This window comes from Callorhinus ursinus, unplaced genomic scaffold, assembly GCF_003265705.2.
Source record: "Callorhinus ursinus isolate GAN/ISIS: 27379988/994484 unplaced genomic scaffold, GSC_fseal_2.0 scaffold14, whole genome shotgun sequence".
Lineage (NCBI taxonomy): Eukaryota > Metazoa > Chordata > Mammalia > Carnivora > Otariidae > Callorhinus > Callorhinus ursinus.
In genome coordinates this window covers 22,513,705-22,532,309 of record NW_027397076.1, presented here as the reverse complement: position 1 = coordinate 22,532,309, position 18,605 = coordinate 22,513,705, and the positions used below count along the sequence as shown (strand labels likewise).

The 18,605-nt window shown below is 37.4% G+C and overlaps 1 protein-coding gene across 8 annotated transcripts in view; it reads right to left on the bottom strand.

The window, feature by feature from the left end:
* The window catches only part of TSPAN19 (tetraspanin 19), a 33,812-nt gene that overhangs the window by 13,305 nt on the left and 1,902 nt on the right, over positions 1-18,605 (bottom strand). For 3 of the 8 annotated variants that reach the window (XR_012380669.1, XM_073900579.1, XM_025881198.2), the window contains exons 2-7: positions 13,137-14,612; positions 12,736-12,828; positions 12,580-12,652; positions 9,815-9,939; positions 5,678-5,752; positions 1,432-1,542 (exon numbers count right to left, since the gene is read on the bottom strand). Coding sequence is in view for 7 of the 8 variants with exons in the window: in XM_073900579.1 (XP_073756680.1) it covers positions 1,432-1,542; positions 5,678-5,752; positions 9,815-9,939; positions 12,580-12,652; positions 12,736-12,801 (450 nt within the window). In the remaining variant the exon portion in view is untranslated. The remainder of the gene's footprint in view (positions 1-1,431; positions 1,543-5,677; positions 5,753-9,814; positions 9,940-12,579; positions 12,653-12,735; positions 12,829-13,136; positions 14,613-18,605) is intronic. The other 5 variants (XM_073900575.1, XM_073900576.1, XM_073900577.1 and 2 more) reach the window with 5 other exon arrangements.

Sequence of the window (18,605 nt, the reverse complement as noted above, 5' to 3'; positions counted from 1 at the left end):
AATAAGGCAAATAGCCATAGAAATGATAAAACATTTAAGAAATATCTCATTTCCAATCCTATAAAGTTGAATTAAAAGGATGTGAAAGAATCAGCTTATATATTTGTCACCAAGAATATGAGACAAAGTTAGAGTGACTATTTCATTATTTTCTAATCTTGTTATTGAAAGTTATCACATCAGTCCTGCCTATGACACAATATGTACCAACAATCTTGGAAATGAATGACTAAAATAATGCTTTAGATTTTGGGTACTGAAAATGAGTTTGATCGAACCTATATGTACTATCTCAACTACACTCATGACTGGAACTATAAGCTTGATTCTCATTAATAATAGTGATGTTATACATAGAACTGTTTTCCTGTTTATCAGTTTATGTCCATAGGAGGGTTTGATTCTCTGCCATCAGTCCTAATGCAATCTAAAAAGGCAGTACATGTACATGTCACACATATATATCAGAGAAATAAAAAGATGAGTAAAAGCATTTATAATTATATTTCAATTCTCCTAAAATGCCTTGCTGTTAATATATACACCAAAAATAATAACTGTTTTTAATTGGGGCACCTAGTATAGTAGTTAAGAGTACAACATCTAGTGCTACATTTTCTGGAATTGAATCTTGGCTCTGCCACTTAATTAGCTGTGTGTCCCTGGGTAAGGTACTATCTATAAAATGAGGATAATAGTTCTTACTTTATTGGGTTGGAAGGATTAAATGAGTTAATACATGCAAAGCATTTACAAAACGGTCTGGTGCTATGTCAATGCTTGCTATTTTCTTTATCAAGCATTTACGATCTTCCAGCTGCTGATCTATTCCTGTAAACTATCTGGGAGACAATATCCATTCCTGTACCCTGCCTAGCTATATTTGAACTGTAAAATAATAAGCCTAATAATGTTAGCTAACAAGTATTAGTTGCTTACTATGTTCCAGATCCAAGGCTTCCTATACATTCTATATACGACTTCATTGATCCCTGCCAATCAGAGGCAAGGATTATTCTGTCCATTTACTAATATGGAACTTGAAATTAATAGGGTTCCTTGTCCAGGGTCAAAAAGCTATGTGGCAAACCTGACATTCTGGCTCACATGGTAACCACCACGCTTCTCTGCTGCTAGCAAGGACTGTGCTCCCATAGGAGCAGTAGGGCAGAAGACCACCAACACTTCTACAGGTGACACCGGGTTAAAATGCACATCAATCAACCAAGAATAGGAGATATAAGTTACAAAAGGAGGATAAAACTCAAGATTTATAAGTGGGAATAGTGCTATTAACCCAGTTTTGGTGGGGAGAAATACAAGAACCCCTCAATCCTCTGCCCCTATCTCCTGCCCTTCCCTGTCCCCCCCGACCCTATGGTGATCATATTTGACATTTAATATTTTAGTTTTATGTTAATTTTTTCTTACTGTTTTCTGTAAAGCATTCAGAACAATCCATTTGGGTATATCTTCAGGCATGTCTTTAGATCCATACTCAGTAATGATTAAGTCAATTTTATCATGCCATACTTGGTAAACCTGTTAAAAATTGCATCAAAAGTCAAAATCTGAAATCTTATGGTATTTGTTCTTCTCTGACTGACTTATTTCACTTAGCATGATACTCTCTTGCGCCATCCACATCATTGCAAATGGCAAGATTTCATTCTTTTTTGTGGCTGAGCAATATTCCATTGTATATATAATACTAAAGTCTATACCTGAAACTAATATTATACTGTATATAAACTAACTGGAATTTATTTATCTATCTATCTATTTATTTATTTACTTTTAAAGATTTTATTTATTTGACACAGAGAGAGAGACAGCTAGAGAGGGAACACAAGCAGCGGGAGTGGGAGAGGGAGAAGCAGGCTTCTGGCTGAGTAGGAAGTCCAATGCGGGGCTCGATCCTGGGACCCTGGGATCATGACCCGAGCCGAAGGCAGATGTTTAACGACTGAGCCACCCAGGTGCCCCTAAACTAACTGGAATTTAAATAAAAACTTGGAAAGAAGAAAGGTCAAAATCCGTGAGAAACTTTCCTTATGGTTCCTAATAAAAGAGTGTTCTAGTCAGTTTGTTCTTTTCTGCTTATTCCTAAGTGTTTTCTTTTTCTTCTTTATAACTATTTTTAGCAATCTCAGTGAGTGCTGAGGCATTTGGTTTTTTGTATTGTAATCTATAGGAGGAATATATGAGACTTATTTTATGATTAGGGAGAAAGTTTTGTGTTATTCTCCTGTATGTCTAAGGATTCTGCTTTTCTTCTTGTACCCTCAGAAAAAAATTGTAAAAAACCTTGAAATGTACCAAAAAAGATTACTGAGTATTTCAATGGTAATTAGGCTTGTTTTAGCATAACTTCAGGGTCTTCTTATTCTATGGGGGTCTGTACCTTTCTCAGTTTTTAACTTACTTTACAACTTTAGAATAAGTTGTAGGAAGCTATAGTTAGACAATTGATTCTTTGTCAGAGAAGTTACAAATGAATTTTTCCTAGTGGGGTGCAACTGGTATCTCCCCTATGAACCATGTTTTGTATATATTAAGAAATGGCCTTTAGGGGAGCCTGAGTGGCTCAGTTGGTTAAGCGGCTGCCTTCGGCTCAAGTCATGATCCCAGAGTCCTGGGATGGAGTCCTGCCTGCATCGGGCTCCTTGCTTAGCTGGGAGCCTGCATCTCCCTCTGTCTGCCACTCCCCCTGCTATGCTCTCTCTCTCTCTCTCTCTCTGTCTCTCTCTCTCTGACAAAAGTAAATAAAATCTTAAAAAAAAAAAAGAAATGGCCTTTATAACTGTCTTTTCTTTGTACTCTCCTTTGAACTGGTTTTCATTTCTTACCAGTTCCCACATTAATCAACATGTTAAATAAAATCATTGACCTGTTCCTACTGTATACTTATACAAGAATTATGATTTTTAATTGAAAAAAATCATCCTTTCAAAATACTATAGCAAAAAACAATCAGATTTGAAAATTTTGGGGGAAACTACTATTTCAAAATCTAGACATTGCAGAGGTAAATTTTAATAGTAACTTACTTAAATATTTAAAAGTTTATATGACTTTCATAGCTAAGGTAAAAGTTAGAAAGAATGGATAGTATTCCCATTTTATGAACAAGGAGATAAATACTCAGAGAATTTAGTTATTTGCTTTGTTTACATGAATCATGATGAGGAGCTGAGACTTCTAAATATAGTTCATTTGAATTCTAGTCTATTGATTTGTCATTATAATATGCTGCCTTTGAATAATGAAAAGGAAATTCCTGGTGGGAATTCTACAACAATTAAACCATGTGTACAAGTTAAACTCTTACACAGTTACTTATATACCTATGCTTTAATGCATTTAGGATTAGAATAACGTAAAGTGTTACTTAGATCTCTAAGTTATTTATTGAGCTTATTCTCTAAGTTAATTTTTATTTAGAATAGAAAATGTTTTTCCATTTTATATTGTTGTGGGGAAGGGGCAGACTTATGTCCTTATTTATCCTCTAAAGCATCATTTGGGAGATCCAGAGTGCATATAAATCACATCTTAGTACATAAGAGTACCGTCTATAATCTCTGTGGTTACTATATAAATAAAATTCCCTCACACATATTTATTTTGACAAACATCCATTGAAGCCCTAGTGAACCTCCAATGCTGTTGGGTGCTGTAAGTGGCATGAAAGATTAAAGGCTCCTAAGAGCTTAATCTAATACGAATGTAGAAGAAAAATCTATGTAAACAAAGCTGTTAGCTCTAGATTCAGTTAATAAGTGTTTGAGTCCAGGCTCTATCATTTGGCCATGATATATTTTAGCAAGTATTTCTCCTCTCAAAGCCTGAGTTTCCTGTTCTAGAAAGTAGGACTAACAATGCAACTCTGGGGGTTGTTGTGACAAAACTATATTGTCTATAAAGTGGTTATCACAGTTTCTGGCACATGGTAATTATTCTCAAATGGTCATTCTGATTCTTAAGTAGAGATGAGTATGTGAATAAAACTTAAGTAAGTATGGATAACACTGATAAACTAAATTTATGTGCTAAGGATCCTGAAGTGTTATATTCAAGTTGTATCACCAGACCCCAAAGTCAGCTAGGATGTAGTGCTTTGCCACAAAAACAGTTTTACAGAACTCACATGCTGTACACACACACACAAGAAGAAATTTTAACACTAAATGTCAGGTCATTAACAAGAAGTCCTGGGTGGTTAGATATCCAGGATACATGCGCAGCACAGGAGAGCAAATGAAGTAGGAGGTCAGTGGTGTTATGTAGGAAAGATTTTATTGGGGTTTGGTTGTTGCTTAGGATTCTACATCTAGAGAGAATTTGAAGGCTAGGAAGCACAGGAATAAATCAGGGGCTCCTTTGGAAATTAATTAAGGAAAGGAAGAGAGCTCTTAAGTAGCTACTCCATTACAGAAACTTTTCAAGTTGTCAGTTCATGGTCACTCTCTAAGGGAGGTAGGAATGAACCATACTGTACAGATGAAGACACAGGCTCAGGGCTCTGAAGTAGCTTGTTGAGCGCTAGTCATCTGCAGATCTGTACGATTTCAAGTTCATGCTTTTTTCTTGCAGGACAATCTCCCACGACACAAAGATAGAATGCGACTGCACTGAAACAATGAATTTCTTTAAAAATTGAAAGTAATCATTGATCTCAATAGTTAAGTTTTGTTTCCAAAAGTTTTTTTCAGATAATTTATTATGTGTTTTTTTGACTGAATTTGATAAATATAAATCCTGTGATTAATTATATCACTCACGGTCATACCTGTGCAAAATACATGAATTATTCAGTTCATCTCACTTATTTATTAATTTATTGTTATTTTACAGATTATTTTTATTTATTTGAGGGGGTGGGCAGGGAGGGGCAGAGGGAGAGAATCTTTATTTTTTTAATTTTTTTTAAAAAGATTTTATTTATTTATTTGAGAGAGAGAGAGCATGAGAGGGGGAGGGTCAAAGGGAGAAGAAGATTCCCCGCTGATCAGGGAGCCCAATGCAGGACTCGATCCTGGCACTCCAGGACCATGACCTGAGCCGAAGGCAGTAGCTTAACCAACTGAGCCATTCAGGGGCCCAGGAGAGAATCTTTAAATAGACTCCCACTCAGTGGGAAGCCTAATGTGAGGCTTGATCTAACAACCCATGATCATGACCTGAGCTGAAACCAAGAGTTGGATGCTTAACCAACTGAGCCACCCAGGCACCAGGCACCCTCAGTTCATCTCGTTTAAATAAAATCACAAATTTCAAATTTGTACAAGTCTAAAGGTATTTCTTTCCAAAAAATACAATATAGTCAGTCTATATAGAAAAATAGAATTGGGTCAGTCATGGTAGTCACAGTTGACTGGGGGGCCAATTTTGGATTCCCTACTCTTAGTATCATCTCCTCTTCCCCCATGTTCTTTGTTATTTACATTTACATTTTTCTCAATCTTCTGCTGAGTTCAAGACAAATTTCCCTAGCCCACCTTTCTGATCTGACACCTGGCCCTTTTCTTATAGACTTCTATAGTACTTCCAATGAATCTTCCTGTCCCCCTCAAAAGCCATTTATCTTTTGCTCTTAATATAGGCTCATAGGTCTCAATAATTTTAGATATTCAATTTTCTTTAGATTTCAAATAAAAGGATGATCTTTCCATACCTCCTTTTTCCTTATGAAGATGAATATTGAAAATACAACCTGAACACCAAAGGCCCACATTAACAGTGCTGTGTACTGAAACAAAAGAAAAACAGAGATGGTGACTATGTTTCTAATATGTATCTTAGATACTTCAGTGATGGGAAAATGCATATCATAGGAAATACACAGTCTTAAAATACACAGAGGTATTGATGGTTCCCTGCCCTCATATACATGAGTGAAGTTATTCAAACAAAAAGGCAAAGAAAAAATTCACTGAGCATTTGGATAAGAGTTAAGAAAGAAGTGATCGTGTTCAGTGAGCACGCTATAGAACACTTGGTCTACAAAGTTGTTGATGATTTTCCTTCATTCAGATCCAAAACTGTCATAGAGAGTAACTCACTTATCGGGAACCTCCATCCACTTAACACGCCAGTCCACTAACACTAGAAAACTCACTGAACTGTGACCTACTACACAAACCCATCAGGTGCAAAGTAACAACAATAACAAACCCCCAGAAAATACAAAAGCATCTGCTATAGTAAAATTAAGTCTGTAGGTACATTTAAACTCTTGCTTTGAAAATTGAAAATACTTCTATCCAAAGCCAAGTGAAATCATTTTCACACTTAGGTAACTATATTTTTTAAACTTACAGCCACTGCAATTTTCTTCATCACAGGAGCACACAATAATACACATTATTTAGAATTCATAATGATTTTTAAAAATTAGCAGTCTGAATATTTTACTAAAATATAAGAATGACTTGCTGTTAGTATTCTTAATTTCACATATTTTAAACATTAGTACTTTAAAACAGTCAGTTAAAATTTGTTTGATTGATATAAATTATATTTCCTATTTTCAGAGACAAACATTTCAGAGACAAAAATATGGTCTTTAGATCTGTTTAGAAGTTTAGATTTCTTTTTTTTATTTTAAAGATTTTATTTATTTATTTGAGAGAGAGAGAATGAGAGATAGAGAGCATGAGAGGGAAGAAGGTCAGAGGGAGAAGCAGACTTCCTGCTGAGCAGGGAGACCGATGTGGGACTCGATCCCGGGACTCCAGGATCATGACCTGAGCCGAAGGCAGTCGCTTAACCAAATGAGCCACCCAGGCGCCCTAGAAGTTTAGATTTCTAATACTTCTATATACGTTATCTCACTTAATCTTCACTAGTAAGAGATTGGTAGAGGCAGGAAAAATTGTGTAAAACAATAAAAAAATATTATTGGGTTTCTTTTTAATGGCAAGCTTGTGTGGTCTAATGGACTTTCCCAGGTTTCTGACCTTATGAGGGTATGCAATATTACCTTTGACTAAACTAGTATTCAACCCTGTACAGAATTCTGATAGTAATACAAAAGTTCCCTGTCCATAGCAATGCAAAGTGATTCCTGCGTTGGTGGTATAGTGGTGAGCATAGCTGCCTTCCAAAGTGATTCCTATTAATGGAAAGGCAAATGAATACAGTCTATAGAGAATATAAATCTCCACAAATCTAATTCTCCTTCAACCAGTTGTTACTTCTTACAGTTCCCTTACTGAGTATTTATTTATTTATTTATTTATTTATTTATTTATTTATTCAAAGATTTATTTATTTATTTATTTGACACACAGAGAGAGAGAGCACAAGTAGGCAGAGCGGCAGGCAGAGGGAGAGGGAAAAGCAGGCTCCCCGCTGAGCAGGGACTCAATCCCAGGACTCTGGGATCATGACCTGAGCCGAAGGCAGATGCTTAACCGAAGGCAGATGCTTAACCGACTGAGCCACCCAGGCACTCCTGATTAATTATTTAAATAAAGTTTCTGACACATGGTCATTGACACAAATGTTGAGTCATGATTTTTACCTTTGAAGATTCCCTTTTAACATAGTTAGATGTCTATCATAATAAGAAAAATTCAGTGTATTTATGTGTTACCAGCACTTACAGAGTACTGTGAGATACTGCCCAAAAACTTTTAAAAAAGGGAAGTAAAACTGTCCCGAGGGGGTACATGGGTGGCTCCGTCAGTTAAGTGTCTGCCTTCAGCTCAGGTCATGATCTCAGAGTCCTGGGTGATGGGATTGAGCTGGCAGACACTTAACAGAGTTAAATACTAGCTTAGTCAAAAGGCTCCCTGATCAGTGGGGAGCCTGCTTCTCCCTCTCCCTCTGCCTGCCCTCATGTTCATGCTCTCTCTCTCCTTCTCTTTCTCTGTCAAAAAAAGAAAATCTTAAAAAAAAAATAATAACTTCCCCCCACACACACAAAACTGCCCTGAAGAGTTAGACTGTGAAACTAATATCTATTCACCTGGAGTTGGGGTATGCAAAATCACCTTTAAGCTAAAGAATAGTGCTTAGGCCTATAAAATTTGCCCATAACTTGACTGCATGAATTAATATCGTCAAAGGAAAAATGTATCCATCAGAAAAGTATTGGTAAATTCAGAGGAGAATAGGGAAAGTGGCCTGATGGCAAAAATTAGCAGTTCCCTTCCTTGGAGCATCCAGACAAGAGTGTGGTGTCTCGGTTTCAGGACCTAGTATTATGCACATTCCTTATGAAGGGGTCTGTCAGGCTTCTCGGTCACAGCCCATTAATACTTGAATCCCATAAGGCAGAAACTTAGAAGATGTCTGGTTTTCTCCCTCTAGTTTCCCCTTTCCTTACTGACCCCCCATCTTATACTAGTATCAGGCTCTGTGCCTTCTTTGCCTAAATGGAAATGTATGGTAAGGAGAAAATCACAATGTTCCTGTAAGCCATTTCTGTCCTGGCTTCCAGATCCAAAATTAGAAACCCAATGAGAAAATTATGCTCAGTGTCCTGGAAGAAGAGAAAGGTGGGATTTGAGAAGAGAGAGTGAGATCTCGTTTTAGACTAGAAAGAGTCTGAGCCTGACTGTGGAGCCCTGGGCATTCCCAGAGCAACAGAATCACGCCTTGGGCTTCCCGGCATTCCCCTGGTGAGTGGTAAGACCCCAGAGGGAAAAGGAAGTAATGGTTTCTAGCTTTGCCCAAAAAGCCTCTGCCAGGGGAAATATTCAAATAATAAGAGGTACCAATTATTGGATAGCAACTGATCCCTGTGTCAGGCGTCAGTCCTTTAATTGCTGTGTCAACGGGAGGGTGAATGTTTCCGGGGAAGGATACCGCGGAGAAGGAGCTGAGGTCGTGGCTATCTATCAGTCCTTCCCAAAAGGTTTCACTGATATACTGTGTGATATCCTGGATGATATACCGCGTAAGAGCAGCTTTGCCTTTGCCACCCTAGGCCATTCAAACAGCAGAATGAGTAGACCGGAAGGGATCCTGTGAGCTGGGGAAGTGCGTTTTCATGGTGACCAGCGCAGACTGATAACCAGTGCCCAGAGTGACCACCCAGACTTTCAGTGTTACATAAGAGCTAAGTCCTTCCGCATTCTTCCTGGTAAGAGACACAATGTCTGCAGTTGAATTTCATATTTGTTGGACAAGAGAGTGCCTGTGAATTAAAACTGATTTGATTTAAAGAAAATGTTAAAAAGCTGTATTTCATCCGAATCTGTGGATTGTGATCCAGACCTGCCACATGTATGGTAAGTGGCTCATGTTCATGTCTATAATCCTAATTACAATTTATCTTTTCACGTTACATGGCTAGGGAGACATAGTGTGCTAGTCAGATGCCAGGGTCTGGACCTCTCAGCAGCTCTACTTCTCTTTGTTAAATAATAAATTGTGATCTCAGTTATAAGTTAGCTTCCTACATGGCATTCCCACAGGGAGAAAATGTGTTGAGAATAGGATATGTTTTCTTTTCCTTGCTAAGCCACATTGCTTGTTGACTTTAATAGTTTATTTGGATTTTTGTCCTCAGATTCTTAATTTTGGTTAATTGTAGTTTACCCTAGGAGATGGATTCCTGTTGACTCTGCTGAAAAATAATATCTGAGTGTGTATATGCAGAGATCCAGATTTAATCCATGGAAAACTCACCAAGAACATGCTACCTAGAAGTTTCTTGAGAGGGAGTGCTTCATGTACCTTATTCCCTAGGGTACACTATACTACAATGTTATGACGTAAATCATTATTGCTCATTTGTGTGACATAGACACTCAAAATCAAAGATACAAATTAGTTCAGACTATTAAGATGAAATACATACCAGAAGTAGGAGCCATCTGATTTCACTGTGAATTCCCAAATAACCCAAGAGACAAAGAAGAACAATAGCAGATCCAGTTCCAATCAAAATTTGAAAAATATCTACTATCAAGTGATTATTTTCATCTGTGGAAACCACAAAATAAATTATTATTAGGTGATGTTGTATTCTGTTTAATAATATATTCAGTAACCTAAGATTTCCCTAAGCAGTGGCTGCCAAACCAGTAGGATTCCCTGTCTTTTTTAAACTTCATTCTGGCACCCTCTTACTTCGTCTTGGCAACAACTTTTCTTCCATTAATGACATGATAGAAAATTTCTTCAATTTCAAAAGATCTCTTTCTTTTACCTTATCTTCATTGTCTTTTATGAAAGCAGAATTTCCCCCCCCCCCCCGGGGTGAACTCTTCTATGTTTAATGAACATCCAAACATTTACGAATTTATTCACACAAATTTTAGAGGTATCTAACATGTGTGGGTTAAGTTTCTCTTATATGAAAGTCTGAGTTTATTGGTAATATGACCCCATTAAAACTATATTTTATTCTCTCTTCATCTAGACTGAGCTCTCTAGTAGAGACTATATATATTTATATAGTCAACAGACTAACTGTTCAATGTTTAGTGTTATGACACAGACTGTAGAACACTAAATGCCTCACAAATATTTGTCAAAAAAAAAAAAGAAGAAGAAATAAATTAAATATGCTGTAGGTTTTATGGGAGAACAGTGCAGGCAGTGGTGTCCTGGAAACCAGCTTGTTCTGGCTCATAAACGCCAACTGTTACATTTTCACAAAATTCGTAAGCCAACCCAATTCATGTTGGCACTGTGAAATCAGCCATTGTGGCATTACGTCTTTAAACCACAGAAATCAGTAAATACCGTAAATCAAGACTTTGTATCCCAGAGCCAGTTGTTAAACGTTTACCAGCACACCCCTGGGTACAGGAGCCCCTAAGCCCGTAGGGGGAGGAGGCTGGAGAGTGTAGGTAGGCAAGATTGCTGGCGAAGGCAACACTGTGCTTGGGCTTTAATGAGGACTGAAAAGATCTCGGTTGGAATGACAGAGGCATTCTGCGACACAGACAGCAGAGTATGTGTTGGATATTCAGCTTTGCTGGCACTTAGGGTTTGAAGCAGGTGAAACTGGGCCGGTTTGCAGGGCCCAAATTATGCACACTTTGTAGGCTCTTATCCAGTCTTCCTCATTGGAGTTAAGCTCCGCGAGGACAAAATATATCTTTCTTGTACAGTACAGTTTCCTCAGCTCACGGGATTGTGACTAACATGTAGAACAGACTCTATAAATATTTGTCCTATGAATAAATAATTGCAGTGGGGAACCAGAAAAAAGCTTTTCGTGTTCTAGGGGTAGATTTTCATCTTAAATTATTTCAGTGGCATTTGGAAGATGGCTGAGAAAGGAGATCAGAACACAAGGCTGTTGGAGGTTATTACTGGGGCAGAGGGAAGGAAGATGGGGCTCTTGGGTGGCCTGGTGTTATTACAAATGGAGAGGAAGGCAGAATCATTTTTAAGAAGAGGTAAGTTCGTTGGAAGTTGCACATGAAAGAGAGGGGAGGAACCAACCAGTTTCTTGCCACAAACTGGTTATTTTCAGTTCCATGTCTTAAATTTCACTAAATGTTTAAATACATAATTTTTTTTAAAAAGAAACAGAACTTAAAGGATAAGTTTCTGACTATCTGTTTAGGATATATTTTTTTGCACAGGCAAGTACGTTAAGGTTAGTGAGAATTATCTTTCAATTCCACAATGGAGGGGAAGAAAAAAGAAAAGACTTTTGCTCTACCTTAACTACTACATTATTAAAGTAGATCCTGTATGGGAAGTGCTTAGCCCAATGCCTGGCACATAATCAACACTAAAGAAGTGGAAGCTACCATTGCCATTCTTCTACGGAAGGAAAGGAAAGAGGAAAGGCTGTCATAAGATCGCCACACACCCGTGTACTCTCAGCAAACCACTAATGCACTCAGACATCACAAATACTTTGCCATAAGCAAAGTATATAAACAGAAGAGAATAAAGATACCAGGCACTTAGGTGTAGCTGAAGTTTAACTAAATTATTCAATACTTTGTAGCACTTTATTACCTATTAAATCTTTTTATTTAGCTTTTGTTTTCCTACAAACATGTTTTTTCTTACTTGAAGTCCACTAAGAAATGTTTGTTCTACAGTATGCATGCTTTTTGTCATATATTTAATGGTAACAGTGCTGTCTAATAGAGCCTACTGAGTAGTGGAAAGAATCTAAATCTGCACTGCCTAGTAAGATAGCCAATACCCAATAGCCACTTACGGCTATTGAGCACTTGAAATATGGCTTCCTTCCCAACCACCAAGGATATGTATACAAAAATAACACTTAGTCTATTAAACTTCAGTCCATAGTGACCACAGCATACCACAAAATGGTAAAACGAAGGGTTTTTAAATTTAGTTAAACGCATTCAACTATTTCATTTATATTTGGATAATATATTTTATTTGTAACATGTAATGGTGAGAGTAATTGAGTTTTAAAAGAAATGATTTAACTTGAGCACTACATTGGTCTCCACTATCTTTTCATCCGGAGTGTATTAGAACAAAGCACAATCTTCCATTCTTGGACAATACTTAATGAATTTTGGAGAAATACTGCCACCTGCTGAATATATTATGTATGCAGTTATTTAGAATGGAATGCCTGGCTTCACTCAAGAGAGCAAAAGAAAAACAGATACATACCCAAAGCTGTGAAAAAAATATTTCTATCTAATAAGAGCCATGCACCAAATCCCATGAGTAAAAGTCCAAGAACCTACAGAAAAGACAGTCAGTGCTTATATTCGCTAATAAAAACGCATTACATTTTCTTTACGAAATAATTATAAAGAATCTTACCAAGAAGGCTCCATTAATGAGATTAAGAAAGTATTTAAAAATTAACATTTTGTTTTTTCTTAACATTCTTTTTCTCCCTGGATATTGGTGTTTCTGAAAAGATAACCACAACTTTTACTATAAATAGTCACCACAGTAACAACTTTAAATAATTCTGCCTACTCATGTCATTTATTTGCACATTTTTCTTCTGATAGCAGTTGTCAATATAGCATTCCCCTCCACCCTCCCGAATATAAGGACATGTTGAAGATATCTTGAAACTGGGCCTGTCTTTTCCATCTGCACTAGGCAGTTGAGACCAAGAAGGCATTTGAATAACATGCCAATAGCCACCTTACTAAACTTCTTGCAGTTTTCAGAAAGTAAAATATTTTACTTTGTTTCCAGTCTTAACACACCTTGTTCTCCTTGCTGGAAAGCTTTCCTTCACCTCTGCCTGTCCCTCTTGTTTCCCAGGATAATGTCGACTCCTCCTTGAGTTCTCACCTTGGAAGCCTTTGCCTAACCTCAATTTGTTGCCCTTCTATTTTCTCTTTACTTGTCTTTTCTTCCCATGTAGACTCTGAGGTCTATTAGTGGAGAGAGTAGGTCTTGTGTATCATTATAATCCCAGAGTGTAGCACACAGTAGCTAATCAATAGATACTCGTTGAATTAATAAATGAGTAGATGAATCAGATTATTTAATTAGTGAGTAATTTAGTTCGGTATATAATGGAAGGGAACAAACCTTAACTTAAGGTTGTGCTAAACATTATTTAATTTAGTTTCCTAAAACTTTTATGGAAAATCAACACTTAGATCATTGGTGTTTGGTGCTTTATTAAAAATGAAGGTTTTAAATTTTCTTGGGCATGTTTCTGGGTTTTCTCTTTCCTTCATTGTTTCAGTTCTAGCTAGTACCGTATTTTACAAAGTATTGTAGCTTATAGTGTTTTAATCTTGCAGTGCATAATTGGCATGATGAAATCAGATTTAATAAGATTAATTTGAAGCTATTTGTCTCTACTTGGGAAGATCTGTTTGTTAAACCAAAGGATGCCCTGGAAAGTGGAGAAATAAGAGATGTCTAGGTTAGAGTCTACGCACTGCCCCTCCCTACTCTGACCCAAGGCCACATTCCTCCCTGAAATGCCAGGGTTCTCCTTCCCAGCTGAAGGAGTCTCTCCAGGCTTTGTCTTTCACCCTCTGGTTTGAAGTCCCCTACTGCCGTTTGGTTTCTCCAGTTTCTGTCCTCTATTCTTATTCTTAGATTCCTCCAGTATCTGGCCTGTTTGGTTGGAACAATCAGTTAGAAAGACTGCCTGATTTTTATTTCAGTTTCTCCCTAAGATGCTGTAGATATATAATTTTGGCTTCAATTCCATTTACTTCAGCTGATGGGAAAGTTGTGATCCTCTCCTATAGCCTAAACAAGTTGTCAGAGCCAAGGTCCTGGGCCTCTGTGAACAAGAATGAGAAAGTAATGTACAAGAACACTGCAGGAACTCTGGTGAGAACTATTGAGAGGCATAGACTTGACTGTTGAGTTGGTAATAATTAGCACATTAGAATAAGGGCTAACATGCTTTATCAAAGGATCCAGAAACAAAAATAAGCTGAAGCTTATTTCTCTTTCAGTCCTAGGTGGGGAATTGGTTCTCTTCTAGGAGATCATCTTAGGAACTTGGGGCTTGCTTCAGCCTATTCGATATCTGGCTCCCAAATTTCCTCACGGTGTCATCCTGTATAGTCAGCAGAAAGGAAAGGAGGATGAGTAAACTCGGGCAAGCATCTTTTAAGCCAGTGAGGTGAAAGTTGCCCACTTCTCTTCTGCTCATATTCCATCGGCACATACTAAGTCACGTGGCAGGTCTCAGCCCGAGGTGGAATCAGCTATGTGCCCAAGAGGAAGGAAAGAAGTGACTTAGGGTGAGAAGAGCCAAATAAAATACCCAACAGTTAGGAAAGGGCATTGTAAGAGATAATTAGAGGGAGAAAAAGCATGCTTGGATACAGTTTCAATATGTCTTATTATGGAAAAGAAAGAATTATAATCAGAAGGATTCCTGTAGGATGGAAAAATTAAAAAAAATAATGATAATCACGGACATTAGAAAAATTGGGAAAAATAAAAAAACATATACTTCATGTTTATTTTTTTATTTTTAAAAATATTTTATTTATTTATTTGTGAGGGAGATAGAGAGAGAGCACACAAGCTGGACGAGCAGCAGGCAGAGGGAGAAACAGGCTCCCCGCTGAGCAAGGAGCCTGACGTGGGACTTGATCACATGACCCTGGGATCATGACTTGAGCTGAAGGTAACCGACTGAGCTACCCAGGTGTCCTTCATATATTTCATGTTTAATAAATGAGTTTGAGTTGGTAGAAGATATCTTCGTGGTTAAGCACTGGAAATGGAGTGCAGGTAAATAGATAGCATAAGTTATGCAGATTTGGGAATTATCCACGAGGAGCTACTGTCATGGAAAAGAATGAAAGAGGAGATTGACTGCAGATAAAAGTGAGCAGATGTTTGATAGTGAAGAATGACATAATTAGGAATTTGAATTTTTTAATGCAGACTTTTACAAAATGAGGATGTAATCAAAGCATGATCTCATGGAAATCAGTAGAGAAATAATTTTCTAAAATAGTGTTGCATGATATAGAGGTCAAAAAGGGTAAGAATTCAATACTCTCAAAATCAACCAACTTGGTAAGAAAGCTGTTCGTGGTAACTTCAAAACAGCAGTGTTTTAGTCCATTTGAGCTACTATACCAAAATACCACAGACTGGGATGCTTATAAACAACAGAAATGGAGAATCTGGGTGGCTCAGTCAGTTAAGTGTCTGGTCATGATCCCAGGGTCCTGGGATCAAGCCCCACATCAGGCTTCCTGTTCAGCGGGGATTCCGCTTCTCCCTCCGCCTGCTGCTCCCCCTTCCTTGTGCTCTGTCTCTCTCTGTCAAATAAATAAATAAAATCTTAAGAAAAAAAAAAAACAGCAGAAATTTATGTCTCATAGTTCTGGAGGCTAGAAGTCTTAAATCAGGGTGCCAGCATCCGTGGGGGAGAGCCCTCTTCCAGGCTTCAAACTTCCTCTTGTATCTTCCTGTGGTGAAAGGGGCTAAGGAGCTCTGTGGGATCTCATTTATAAGAGCACTAATCCCATGCACGAGGGATCCCCCAATGACCTAATCACCCCCGAAAGGTCCCATCTTCTAATACCATCACATTGAGTATAAGGATTCCAATATGTGAAATAATTTGAGGTAATACAAACGTTCAGACCATAGCAAGCAGTTCAGATTAAAGAGTTGGAACACAACAAACAGGTGTCTAAGCAACAAGTCAAGGAAGTCCACAGCCATATTTGCACAGAATGAGAAGAGGAGATGGTCATGTGCTGATCCTTCCAGTCACAAGCACCACATACTGGAAACAACATCAATGAAAAGAAAGAGGTGCTAACACAAAGATACACAATAAGTTAGTGCAGTTTCTATGTAAATATTTGTAGTGTGGAAGAACAAGTTTTGTCTTGGATTGTTGTTGTTGTTGTTTTTGCTATAGACAAAGAATTTGTTTTTAACAATCAAATAAGGTCCTGGTGGCATTTCTTTTGTTCATTTCCTGATTAGGTAATTTTAATAGTATAAATGATATAAGAAAGGACAATTTACAATAATTTACCTATTCACAGGTGTCGGTTTTCACTAGATAATAATAGCGTAATTACTTTTTGTTACCGTTTGTAAATTCCTTCTAACTGCCAGGAGATGGGAGCACAAAAATGAATAAATAATGTGTCAAGGAGTCAAGTATTAAAACCTATGGTCCACTCTGAATTATGTGTTGGGGGTGTGGGGACAGGGAATAAAGGGAACTGGGAAGTTTCAGAGAAAAGACAAATTTGGAGATAATCCTTGAAGGTTGATAAGAAGGTCCCAGTCAGATAAAAATGGGGTAGACATACGAAGATTTCACGACAGATGGAACACTGCGCTCACAAGCTTTCTAGTGAAGGGCATGGGGGCAAGGGTCAGAGTGGCAAGAGATGAAAAATAAGGCTAGAGGAGTAGACTCAGTAAAGGTTGTGAAAGATCAGGTATGTTTTGCTAAGAATTCGCTTTTATTCTTCTGCAGGTAATGGAGAATCATATTTCTGTCATCAGCGTGGAAGTCAAATTAGAAAAGAAACCTATGACAGGGAGCTACTTTAAAAAGCTAATGTATTAGTTCATAACAAATGATGTCTAAACTACAAGATAGTTATAGGGATGGAGAACAGTACCAGGATATGAGAGATACAGTAGGAAGTAGAATTGTCAGCAATGGGATGTAAGAAAGAAACCAAAATAAAACTTGAACTCAGGTCTGTAGAGCTTAACGACTTGGGCTTTTAAGATTATGCCATATTCTATAATATGTCATTTATATTGGTTGCCTTGACCATCAGAGTTTTGCAAATTAGGTACTCATGTGCTATTATCCCCAGTATTACCAATGACAAAAGAGATTCAGGAAGGTAAAATAATGTTCTTGAGTTCACCTAGTTAACACGTGGCAGGGCTGAGATTCAAATCCTTAGATACAAATCACTCTCTTGCTACTCTTCCCAAGCCTCCAATGTCATCACCTGTAAATGTAGATTAGAAGAACACACACCTGAAAGGGATACTGTGAAAATTGAATGAGATTATGTTTGGAAGGCACTTAGTCCAGTAGCTGGCTAAATGTTACCTATTAATCTTGTGATAGTATAGTAATCATATACAAGGGAGGAGCACATGAGGTTGGGAAATGGGATGGGAACTGTAGGAAAGTGATGGACTCAAGTCGGCCGTCATGTGAGCTGCAGGGAGCACAAAAAGGGTTAGAGAAGGACCTTGAGAGTTTGGGACAGTCTTTAAATGGAAAAAGAAAAGCAGAGGTCTAAGAATCCAACACTGTAGGTCACATATTAAAATTATTATTATGCAATAGTCATCCTCAAGAAAAAAAAAACAAACATCTGCTAGGCAGCTATTTGAGCTTCACAGTGATATTCTGGGATATTTAAATTTTATCACTGCTATATAAAAAAATAAGACAACTGTTGCACAATGTTTTTAAATTAAAGTCATCTCACCACTCAACTAACATTTTCAAAGAAATCTTATTTTTGTCAGATGTCAGAGGAACAAACAGTTATCTTTCATCCTTTCATGTCCTCAATAAATATTATGTGCTCTCTAAGGGAATTATATTGTGTTAGGTCAATAGGCTATAAACCAATCAGACCTGCAGATAATTTTCAAAATAAGGTCAAAATTTAATGAAAAGAGGGGCGCCTGGGTGGTTCAGTCGGTTAAGCATCTGCCTTCAGCTCAGGTCATGATCCTGGGGTCCTGGGATGGAGTTCTTGCATAGGGCTCCCTGCTCTTCTGGGAGCCTGCTTCTCCCTCTGCCTCTGCCTCTCTCTCTCTCTCTATGTCTGTCATAAATATATAAAGAAAATCTTTAAAAAATTTAATGAAAAGAGAAATACTTATTAAAAAGAAAAAAACCCCTACTCAGGTTAAAAGGTTATGGACAAACTGACATACTCAATTTTAGGTTATAATATCTAGGAAGATTTCAATTAAATAAATTTATGCTAAATGCTGCAGACTTAAACAAAAGTTTCAAGTTAAATTGACATAATCTCTAACTATATGAGACAATTATTGTATTTCGTTCATTATTTAGTAACATTAATTAGTGATAGCTAAGGTATGACTAATTGATAGAATTGTCAGTTTTCCTCCAAAGTAAAAAATAACAAGAATATAAGAGATGTAGTAACATGCATCATAACTTATCTTCAGAACTTTCAATATTTTTCTTTTTTGCTATCAAT